General features: G+C 39.9%; 1 protein-coding gene across 1 annotated transcript in view; it reads right to left on the bottom strand.

Moving 5' to 3' along the window:
• Window positions 1–12,799, bottom strand: part of LOC129708529 (liprin-alpha-2-like) — a 59,530-nt gene that overhangs the window by 18,588 nt on the left and 28,143 nt on the right. Inside the window, exon 3 of the mRNA XM_055654332.1 lies at window positions 2,747–2,863. Within this exon, the coding sequence (XP_055510307.1) occupies window positions 2,747–2,863 (117 nt within the window). The remainder of the gene's footprint in view (window positions 1–2,746; window positions 2,864–12,799) is intronic.

Genomic DNA, 12,799 nt, shown 5'->3' with positions numbered 1-12,799 from the left:
CGATGAAAAATAAAAAAGTTATGAGTGTTTAAAAAACATTGAGATCCTCTCTCCTATCAATCACCGCGATGAAGGTAACGTCCCGTCTGGGGGGGGGGGAGGGGGGGGGACAGGACTATAAAACCCTGGAAGCCTGAACATGACAGTCACTCTGCAAGATTGCGAGGGAGAGGTCATGACTCTCGTTCTAACTGTGCGTCAATTGAACTGTGAATCTGCAATGTACTTGCAATAAATGATTTGTTAGCCCATGAAATTAGTTGTTTGGCCTGCCCTGTGCTTGAAACTGCAAAGGCAATGGAAATGAAATGAAATTGCAATGAGCTGTTTGGCTTGGCCTGCCCTGTGCTTGAAACTGCAATGTCAATAGAAATGAAATGAAAATGCAATTAACTGTTTGGCATGGCCTGCCCTGTGCTTGAAACTGTAATGGCATGGAAATGAAATGAAAATGTAAGGAGCTGTTTGGCTTTGACCTGCCCTGCGCTTGAAACTGCAATGGCAATGGAAATGAAATGAAAATGCAATGAGCTGTTTGGCTTGGCCTGCCCTGTGCTTGAAACTGCAATGGTAATGGAAATAAAATGAAAATGCAATCAGCTATTTGGCCTGCCCTGTGCTTGAAACTGTAATGGTTATGGAAGTGAAATGAAAATGTGATCAGCTGTTTTGCCTGCCCTGCGCTTGAAACTGCAATGGCAATGGCAATGAAAATGCAATGAGCTGTTCGGCCTGCCCTGCGCTTGAAACTGCAATGGCAAGGGAAGTGAAATGAAAATGCAATCAGCTGTTCGACGTGCCCTGCGCTTGAAATGAAATGGAAATAAAATGAAATGAGTTGTTTGACCTGCCTGAAACCACTGATTTCGGCCCACGAGGCCCCTATTAGCTGAGAAACCAGTCCCTTTTGCCCAAGATGCACATATTAGCCCAGGAGGAGCATTTTGGGCCACTAGCTGTGAGTGAGTGAGCTGCCAGCACAACAGGCTTGAGTGACTGAGCCACCAGCCCAATAATCCATTCGGTCCACAATGTCCATACTAGCCCTCTGAAAACCAGTCCCTTCAGCCCACAACACCCATACTAGCGCTCCCCCCCCCCCCCCCCCCCCCACCCACTGGCCACCAATATTGGAATTGGTGGAGAGGTGGAATATTGCGTTGGGGGACCAGCCCTCCCGTGTGATGCTGGAACCCAACGGGTCCCACTTAGTCTAGTATATTATAGTTTGCTTCAAATGTAACATTTTGCATTGAGCACCTTCATAGGTTACTTTTAATCTGATGAATGTAGTGCAAATTCTTCTGAGGATCAAATATTATTTTTAATATCAGTGCAAAACAGTATAAAATTATTTAAAACAAACTAACTCCTTAAACTCTTCAGCAATTGAAGCACTAAAGATTTTAAAATATTTAATGAATATCACTTCTGCATTTCACTGCAAATTAATAGGCCTTCTCGACTCTGGAGACACTAATAATGTGGTCATGAGCACAATAGCAACACATATTCACCCATGGAAGAATAGTACTTAAATTTCCAGTCATTGATTAATAATTTCACTTTAAGTGTGTGTTCTGGAGTGAATTAAACCCATCGACTGTTAGTGAATTATAACCACACGGAAGCTTCATAGAGTGAAATGCCATCCTTATGATGTTCTAACATTTATGAGCAATTGACCATCTTTAGCATTGCAGTGCAAAATTAACGATGCAAACAAGATTATGTGAAAATATATTATATTGAATTACAATAGAAACTTAACAAATATACTACCTATTTATCAGTATCAAACATTAGTGCAATATTTCTGCAGGAATTAAGTGGTCTATAAACTTATTTGTAACAAACTTTGTCTTATCTGAACCTTTCCTCTCCTTTACATCTAATAACCTATGTAATTTTGAAGTATTTTGTTATTCAGACTTCAAAGTGTTCCTTTTTTAAAATATTGATATTCAGCACTTTACTTTGCTCTTCGTGACCTATTGCATAAGAAAAGCTCCATGAATCTCACATACCAGCAACATTCCAATATTGAAATTGTTAATGCCTTGGGAAATTAAGAGGTAGACTGCTGCAGTCCATTTTTCTTGTCATAATAAGATGTAACTGACAGTATTAAACTTAATTTCCCACCTACATTGACTGAGGAGACAGATGGTTCAGTTCTGTTCTATTGTGGCTGATTTGGTACATTATTGCATTATGTACCATTCAAAAATAACTCCATGAACACATAAGGTAATTTTAATGAGCCATCTGTTTTTATTTCTGGTGTTGTTTGACCTACCAATTTAGTTTAGATAGGAACAACCACACAAATGTCCAAGTGCTTCCAGTGGAGAAGGGAAATTAAGAATACTTTGCTGCAAAAGGAATTACCTAATATCCCTTTGAACTGAAGCCAGTCTGAAGGGCTTCGACCCAAAACATCACCTTTTCCTTCTATCCAGAGATGCTGATTATCCCGCTGTGTTACTCCTGCATTTTGTGTTTATCACTTTTCCTTTGTCATTTAATTGAGTACTACTTCCATCAAAGTGGAAGCTTTCCCCCACCCCCACCTCTCGTTTCCACATCTCACCCCACTACTCCATCAGTTTGTGGAAGGGTCCTGAACCAAAGCGTCATCTGCCCATTCCCTCCACAGATGCTGCAAAATGTAAGTACTTGTAAACTTGCTGAAAAGGCGAGAATCATATAACGCGCCCAGGTTACTACGGCTGAAGTAAACTACCTTCCACGTTGTCTTCAGTGCAGCTTCTGTGCTCTCGGTGATTTGCAAATCTTCTGGACCCTCACCAGCTGCTGTTTTCCTGTGTGTGTGTGCGGTCTGTTGCCTCAGTACGGTCATCTATTAAAAATAACATGCAATGACAGCCTTGCAACAGAACACAAGCAGCAGTAAATATACAATGCAAATCTCATATTGCACCATTTACAGGCACAAAACTACAACGTGAGAAACCAACGACTCAGATTTGGTAAAAGGGCTTTGGTAACACGATATCATCAGATCAGAATGATCACCTGGACAGTGAGAATGAGCAGATACTGAGGGAGGGAGTACTTTTACTATTGTTATTTCAAGATTAGCAAAACGTTAAATTGGGTTCAAATTATCTGCCTGACCCAGGGAAAGTGCTAGGGATCCAGTGTTAGCTGTTGAAAGATTGTAAGATTCCCACTTCCTGGCGTTCCTATGGTGCTACTTCCATCACCATCTCAATTCACAAGTTATAGGAGTAGAATTAGGCCATTCGGCCCATCGAGTCTACTCCGCCATTCAATCATGGCTGATCTCTGCCTCCTAATCCCATTTTCCTGCCTTCTTCCCATACCCCATTGACACCCATTCTAATCAAGAATTTGTCTACATCTGCCATAAAAATATCCACTGACTTGGGCTCCACAGCCCTCTGTGGCCATGAGTTCACATATCACTTTATTACCACTTCAAGATCCAAGATGGCGCTGGAGCATGGTGATTCTTTGCGTGCCGGTCCCAGAAGGGGATCTGCCATCATCTATTGCAATCTTTAAATTTCAGCAGATCCTTTATCCTTTTACTGCGCACTGTGGACGGCTTGGTTGTATTCACTGTACTTTGGTACATGTGAAAATAATAAACTGAACGACACTAAAGTTACAAAAGTTAAGTTACATGTTACAAAGGCTTTGGGACGGCACAGTGGCACAGTGGTAGAGTTGCTGCCTTACAGCGTCAGAGACCCGGGTTCGATCCTGACTATGAATGCTGTCTGTAGAGAGTTTGTACATTCACCTTGTTTCCTCCCACACTCCAATGATGTGCAAGTGTGTAGATTAATTGGTTTCGGAAAAAATTGTAAATTGTCCCTAGTGTGTAGGATAGTGCTAGTGTACCGGATGATCGCCGGTTGGCGAGGACTCGGTGGGCCTAAGGGCCTGTTTCACGTTGTTTCTCTACAGTCTAAAAGTCTACAAGATGTAGCAACTCCGCAGACCCTTTGGCTCTTATCAATAAAAATTTAATTGATTTTAAAACAAAAAGAGGAAAGTACAAAAGCTTTTACATTCTTCTTAATTTTCCTACAACTTTTGTACTTTCCTCTTTTTGTTCTAAAATCAATTAAACTTTTATTGATAAAAGCCAAATACTCCTGCAGAGTTCCTACAATGATCACTGCAGGGATGGTTCCTCCCAAATATGCAAGCAACACTAACCATTACACTGACAGATGACATTTCAATTAATGGGTGAACTTGTTATATACTGTGGAAAAATAACTTCTTACCAGAGATAAGAAATGCTTGCATTTATGTTAAGGCCACGGGTTGTTCCAATTTAGCCCATCAACCATTTTCAAAGTGTAATCACTGAAGTAATGAAGGCAAAACATCGCGTGCACTATGTGATATTGGTACTAAGCAATATCAGGTGATATATGATGATAAAAAATAAACACAATAAGAGTTCTAGTGTTGCATCAACTTCACCACTTAAGAAAACCAATTTAGTTTTCAGCCATCCATCTGTCAGTCTGCGAGACTTTTCTCCCCACAGTGACGTAAGGGTAACAAACTGCTGTTCAGAATCATGTTAGGCAAGGAATTAGTACCCCAATCTCGGCCACAGTTGCAGTGCGGCATATTTTCAAACACATTACAGCGGACATAAAATATCTGTCAGTGAATTATTGAATGCCAGAAAGCTATAACATTATCGGCAATGATAGAAAATTGCTCTATGCTTGTGATTCATGCGGATCTCAGAGCGAATTTGAATATTGAGGGAGCAGTTTCAGGAGCTCAACTGTGATGCCTTCTGCATTTAAACAGCCTCTTAGATCTTGAGTGAAGGATGTTTGTTTAAGGCAGGCATTGGAAATAGAGGCTGGTTTGCTTGATGGACTGAACTACATCCACAACCCTCGAATAATAATGATACAGAGAACAGGATAGAAATAGGGGAGCTTAGTAATACACAGTTAAGACAACAACCTCTACTTCCACTACATTGAGGTTATCGCCAAGAAAGCACACCGATGCCTCGACTTCCTCAGAAGATTGAGGAAGTTTGACATGTCTCCAACGATTCTTAGCAAATTTCACAGATTTACTGTAGAAAACATCCTATTGGATGCAGGCCAGCTTGGCAACAGCTCTGCCCAAGACAGGAAGAAATTGCAGAGAGTTGTAGATATAGCCTGGTCCATAACAGAAACCAGCCTCCCTCCCATCGACTACATCTACACCCACAATGCCTAAGGAAAGCAGCCAATATAATCAGGGACTATTTACATCGCTGTCTTATCCTCCCTCATGCTGAAGACACAGAAGCTTGAAGGTACATCAACCAGATTCAGGAGCAGCTTATTCCCTACTTTTATCAGCCTAATGAACAGTTATCTCATAAACCATAAGTCCAGTCCCAACCCCATCTCCCACCCTACCTTGTTGCGGCCCTTACACTGTGCTTTCTCTATAACTGGAACACTGTAACACTATTCCCTGTACTTTGATTTTTTTTCATCTTTATATTACCTGGTGTTTTATGTATGGCTTATACTCTCTTGAATTTAGAATATTGAGAGGGGATCTTATAGAAACTTACAAAATTCTTAAGGGGTTGGACAGGCTAGATGCAGGAAGATTGTTCCCGATGTTAGGGAAGTCCAGGACAGGGGGTCACAGCTTAAGGATAAGGGGGAAATCCTTTAAAACCGAGATGAGAATAACTTTTTTCACACAGAGAGTGGTGAATCTCTGGAACTCTCTGCCGCAGAGGGTAGACGAGGCCAGTTCAGTGGCTATATTTAAGAGGGAGTTAGATGTGGCCCTTGTGGCTAAGGGGATCAGGGGGTATGGAGTGAACAGGTACGGGATACTGAGTTGGATGATCAGCCATGATCATATGAATGGCCTGGTCGAAGGGCCGAATGGCCTACTCCTGCACCTATTTGGTTTCTATGTTTCTATGAAATCATGTATAATATGATTTGACTGGATAGCATACAAAGAAAATGTTTTACTGTATCACAATACACATGTCAGTAACAAACTAATACCAAACTCGCAGAACCAAATATCAAAGCAAAACAGGTCAATTGACTCAACTTTGTGGTGGTCTGAATCAGATATATCCATTAGAGGACTGAGGATTCTCAATTACAGGGTATATTCAAGGCTTACAAACATATTTTCTTGTTAAACTAAGACAATCAGAGAATATTATAGGAATATGTGAATTGGGCACGGGATCACCTTGACTATTTTAAATATTATTTAGGCTTGAAGGACTGTAAGCCCTACTTCTATATTTTTGTTTCCTTGAATAGTTTTTTTTAAAGTTGATTATGAGTAATCAGTAGTCAGATAGAACAGCTTAATTTGCATTGTTTGACAACATCGGCAAGAATATTACATTGTCAGCGCAATTCTACATATTTATAAACCATTACAACACTATCTTGCATTAATAATATGTTTGCAACTGTAATTGCTTTTTATTAACCAAAGTGAATGTGGTCAAAGTATTAATACAAGGAACTGCAGATGCTGGTGTACAAAAAAAGACACATAGTGCTGGAGGGAATCTCTGGGACAAGTAACATCTCTGGAGAATATGGATAGGTGATGTTTCAGGTCGGCACCCTTCTTCAGACTGCCTGACCTGAAACTTCACCTACCTCTGTCCTTCAGAGATGCTGAGTTATTCCAACACTGTGAGTCATTTTATGGTCAAAATCTTCTATTTAACTATTTTGACGAAGATTCTATCTGAACATGGTTCTGGTTGAACATGGAAACTGTGATCAGTAAAATCAATCGTGCCACATTATTTTAATTTCCGTTTACAAAACCATTTTTAGCAGGATTAACAATTACCTACGTATCTTAAAACTAAGGGAACATCCTGCCCATTACTTTGAAGTGGGTTTTCCACAGTAAGAACACATTTAGCCGAATTAATGTCTGAAGTTTATTGAAAGTGCGAATCAGGAACAACATCTTCTCCTCATTGACCATCAACACAAATACACCTCAAAACTGCGTGCTTGGACCCCTTCTCTACTCTCTTTACACCCTGACAATATAGATAAGTACAGCTCCAATGCTAGCTATAAATTTGCTGATGACACCACTGTAGTTGGTCGAATCACCGGTGGCGATGAGCCAGCATACAGGAGAGAGATAGAACATCTAGTAGAGTGGTGCCAAAGTTTGTTCAAACTCAATGTCAACACGACCAAATAATTATTTGTTGACTTCAGAAAGGGGAAGTTGAGATACCACACGCCAGTTTTCATTGGTCGGTAGAGTTAGCGGATAGCATTTAGTTTAAGAGGGCTACAATACAAAAATAGGGATGCAATGCTGAAGCTTTATAAGGCACTGGTCAGACCACATTTGGAGCATTGTGAGCAGTTTTGGGCCCATATCTGAGATGGTCCAGAGGAGGTTTACGATGAATGATCCCAGGAATGATTGGGTTAATATATGATGAGAATTTGAAGGCACTGGGCCTCTAATCACTGGAGTTGGATGAGGGGGGACCTCATTGAACCCACTGAATAGTGAAAGGCCTGGATAGAGTGGATGTGAAGAGGATGTTTCCACTAGTGGTAGAGTATAGGACCAGAGGCTATAGCTTCAGAATATAAGGACGTACCTTGAGAAAGGAGATGACAAGGAATTTATTTAGTCAGAAGGTGGTGAATCTGTGGAATTCATTACCACACACGGCTGTGGAGGCCAAGTCAATGGATATTTTTAGGGCGGAGATTGACAGATTCTTGATTAGTACGGGTGTCGGGATTATGGGGCGAAGGCAGGAGAATGGGGTTAGTGAAAGATAGATCAGCCACGATTGAATGGTGGAGTAGACTTGATGGGTCGAATGGCCTAATCCTGCTCCGTGAACTTATGAACATATGAAATTCCTGGGCATTAACACCTTGAACACATCCTAAATCCAACACATAAATGTAATCCGAATTAGTCCTCATATCATACTGATGGAAAAATTAACAAATCATCAAATCATTTGGAAATATTAACGAATATTAAGTAGTTATACTTTAGAAAAATGAGCAAGACTATCTTTTATGTAGTATCATACACTAGAAATCAGATATTTTTGTTTGAAGTTATGATTCAAAAAACAATATAAAAAGTGAAATTATTTTTATCTCCTGAAATCTCATGCATTTCATGATTTCATTATTTTACTTGCAGACATAAAGTGGGGTGTTGTGCCAAAAATAAAATAAAGCATTTGTCCCTCTACTAAATTTGTCAAGTGTTATGAAGCAAAATAATATCCAATCGTTCTTTTTGGGTGTGATTTGAATGAATTCATATTTATTTTGTGACTGGCTTGGAACGATTCAATATTAACAACAGACTCAGGTCCAGTTATGCAAGGAACTAATGTTACAGTACATCAATTGTATATTGAATGAGCTTGACCAGAAACAACAAGAATACAATTGTTTAATTACTTTGGCATATTATCTTTTAACCACTTAACACATTGTACATACTTATTTGCTCTTATTGTTTCGTGTGGTAATGTATCAAAAATGCTTTTGATTCACTAGAGAATACGACAAAAACATTTTAATTATCGATGACCAGGTAGGTAAGTAAAAGCTATGGTCAACAGATTATTTGCTGTAGGTAGTTCTGCAGTCACATGAACAATGTTTCAATGTTTCAAGGTCATTTTATTATCACATGTACCAATTAAGGTACAGTGAAATTTGAAGTGTGGTTGTATTACAAAGAAACCTTTTGTCCCAGAAAATCATCTTCAAAAGACAATGGTGTCAATGGGGAAAGGGGGTGGGTACGGGCGAGAGGGTTTCAGACTCACAGTAGCAAAGTTATTTTTTGCCGCAAGATTTTCAAAAGCAAAACATTTTTTTAAAACTATTAAACATACTAAAAGTTGTATGTTTCATTGTTTGACAAGAGTATCATTGCAAAAGTATCCAAGTAAGTGAATTCTTGTTCATTTCAATGGTCATCTGCAGTGAAAGCAGCAGCTGAGTTTTTACAAGACAATGCTATCTGATTACTGCGGGAGGATACATGGAAACTGTTTTATGTCCACTGTTGGCATAGAACTTTTGCTTAAAGTCTCCAATGTTCAGAAACATTAAAAAAAAAATTAAAACAATGATTTATTTCTTGGATGCATCCATGACGGTAGAAATGTAAAGCAGGGAAAGGGGCCATTCCACAACTTGTGATTTTGCCGGGTGTTTAAAAGGTCGGTGTTTATGTATCCATCAATTTTCTGGCTGCTTTCCTAAGTTCTTTACCCCAAATAATTTTGTAAAGAAGCTGGACTCATATTCATGAAATCAGCTTCCATCATCAGTTCAGGTAGTTGGTTTCTGCTCTGTGATTTTCTGTTTACTTTGCCTCTCATCATTCCTGAGCAATTTTGAATCTCTAGTTAATGCCCCACACTGCAGAGAGGATATTATTTTGTATCTAGCATCATGCTATACATTTCTAACAGGTTGCCTGTCTGCCTTCTCCATTCCAAGAACAACAGTGGAAACACTCCTTGTAACTGAAGCCCCAGGTAATATCTCGGCGCTTGTCTATCCTTTTAAAACCCTTCACTTTATTCCAGAAGGCATAGATAGAGTGGATGTAAAGGGGATGTCTCCAGTAGTGGGAGAGTCTAGGACCAGAGGGTACAGTCTCAGAATAATACCTATAGAATGGAGATGGGGTGGAATTTCTTAAGACAGAAGGTGGTGAATCTGTGGAATTCATTGCTACAGACAGCTGTGGAGGCCAAGTCACTGGGTATTTTTAAAGTGGACATTTTTTGGGTTCTTGATTGGTAAGGGCATTAAAGATTACAGGGAGAATGCAGAAGAATGGGGTAGAGAGGGAAAATTAGATCAATCGTGATAGAATGGCAGAATGGAACCAATGGGCTGAATGGCCTAATTCTGCTCCTATACCTTATGGTGTTATGGTCTTCTGTTGCTAAAAATTTCCAGAAAACCCCAAATGCGCCTAACAAGTGAATTGAGCATGACTTGTTTGCTTAGCTCACTTCCACGTCTCTAAATTTGTGCTGTTTTATGGTATGGTGTCTTTCCATATTAGTCTGCATTCCATTGCTTTGTTTCTGCGCCATCGTGAAGATATTGGGCCAGACCTGGCTGGCCAGGACTCTGCCGGCACCACTCCACAGCACTTCCTCGGTCGCGCCTGACACCACCTGTATTCTGTATTGGGAGCTTGAAGCTTTGTAGCTTAGGGCAGGTAAGGCTTTGGTTTAATGTTTCAACTGAAAATAAGCACCTCGGTCAGTACAGTTTGTGTTCAGACTAAATGTTATTGTTGGGACTCTACACATGAAATGCCATCTATTACACTTGGATATAGCAGACAAGAACGGACACCATTCCCACTTATTTGGTCCATTATAACTGTATTTTAAATTGCGTGTCTCTATATATAATTACAGCTAAAAATGTAGTTCTGCCAAATTATTCCTTTGTTTGTAATTGAAATAATCTGCATAAACACGAATAAATATGGTGTGAATTCAGCATGCAGCATTACTCTTATCACTATTAGGTTCAGACCTGGGATCACTTACAGCAGTTTGAAACTGCTCAGGCTGTTATTTTTCATTATGATAAATATCTCTACGAATGTCTAATATCTGCTGAGATGGCACAATTCCATTCTTTCTTACATATCTCTGCCTCAGCTTTTTTATTGCTTTGTTGCTTTTGAAAAATAGCACTGTTTCTTTTCTGAGAAAGATGACGCTATTTCTGAAATTCCAAGCATTGACAATTATAATGGAGTATTATTCTGCTCTACCAGTTAATGCTAGTGGGAGGTCCTTGAGTGTGCATTCTTTGTTATATGGGTAATTTTTCAAACAGTGTAGAAAGGAACTGCAGATGCAATTTTGTTGGCAAAAACAGGAAAGCAGACTATTATCTAAATGGTGGCCGATTAGGAAAAGGAGAGATGCAGCGAGACCTGGGTGTCATGGTACACCAGTCATTGAAAGTAGGCATGCAGGTGCAGCAGGCAGTGAAGAAAGCGAATGGTATGTTAGCTTTCATAGCAAAAGGATTTGAGTATAGGAGTAGGGAGGTTCTACTGCAGTTGTACAGGGTCTTGGTGAGACCACACCTGGAGTATTGCGTACAGTTTTGGTCTCCAAATCTGAGGAACGACATTATTGCCATAGAGGGAGTGAAGAGAAGGTTCACCAGACTGATTCCTGGGATGTCAGGACTGTCTTATGAAGAAAGACTGGATAGACTTGGTTTATACTTTCTAGAATTTAGGAGATTGAGAGGGGATCTTATAGAAACTTACAAAATTCTTAAAGGGTTGGACAGGCTAGATGCAGGAAGATTGTTCCCGATGTTGGGGAAGTCCAGTACAAGGGGTCACAGCTTAAGGATAAGGGGGAAATCCTTTAAAACCGAGATGAGAAAAACTTTTTTCACACAGAGAGTGGTGAATCTCTGGAACTCTCTGCCACAGAGGGTAGTTGAGGCCAGTTCATTGGCTATATTTAAGAGTGAGTTAGATGTGGCCCTTATGGCTAAGGGGATTAGAGGGTATGTTGAGAAGGCAGGTACGGGATACTGAGTTGGATGATCAGCCATGATCATATTGAATGGCGGTGCAGGCTCGAAGGGCCGAATGGCCTACTCCTGCACCTAATTTCTATGTTTCTATGCTGGTTTAAACTGAAGATAGGCACAAAAAGCTGGAGTAACCTAGCGGGTCAGACAGTATCTCTGGAGAAAAGGAATAGGTGACGTTTCGGGTTGATACCCTTCTTCAGACTGAGAGTCAGGGGGAAGGGAAAGGAGAGATATAGACAATGATATAGAGAGATATGGAGTAAATGAATGAAAGTAACGATGATAAAGGGAACAGGACATTGTTAGCTGGGGGCTAGGTGAAAACGAGTTACAGTCAATGAGACTCAACAAGATGACTTTTCAAACAAATGATTTGATTCACAAAGATACAACAAATTTGATGATTTGACTTTCCCTGAGTAATTCCCATTCACATCAATCAGAAGGGTCGGCTTGGTCTGTGGGATCTCTTTCATTGTTGTCTAAAGATTATGGTTCAATTGCTCATTAAAGGTCACAAGGCCAAGAATCTTGTTAATACATGTTAGTTATAGAGGCATTATCAGACTTATTATAAGCCAAGTTTAGGTAGAAAGAGACTATCAGATACTATAACTCATATTTATCCTAATGACCTGATGAAAACGTATCTCTTAATTAACACTGAAAACAGATTCATTGATCATTCACCCCACTAGCTGTTTGTGTGGCCGAGATGTATACACAAGTTTGGAAAATTTATAAACAATGATAGTTGTGATTAATGAACTGAAAATGCTGCAAATACTCAATGGGTCAGGCAGCATCTGGAGAGAGATAAAACAGAGTTAACATTTCAGGTAGAATATCTTCCATCACAGCTGTGAAAAAAATAAATAAAACCATGTTTTAAGTTGCAGAGAAGGGAAAAGGTTAAAGGCAAGGAATGTCTGTGATAGGGTGGAGATCTGGGGAGAAGGTAAGGTGCAATGATGGTGGTACTGGCTGAGAAAGGGCAGTGTATTTGTTCTTTAGAGACAAAGAAGGTGATGGCGGATAGGATGGTGGGTGAGACATGGGGAACTATTCTCTTGGTTCAGGAGGGAGAAGGAGGTATGAGAACAGAAGTATTTGAATTAGAACAGAAGTAGTTGGAGATCCTGTCAACTATGGTG

Source organism: Leucoraja erinacea, chromosome 24 (genome assembly GCF_028641065.1).
Source record: "Leucoraja erinacea ecotype New England chromosome 24, Leri_hhj_1, whole genome shotgun sequence".
Classification (NCBI taxonomy): Eukaryota; Metazoa; Chordata; class Chondrichthyes; order Rajiformes; family Rajidae; genus Leucoraja; species Leucoraja erinaceus.
Note: the sequence above shows the minus strand (reverse complement) of the source record. Positions and strands in the feature narration are given on the sequence as shown.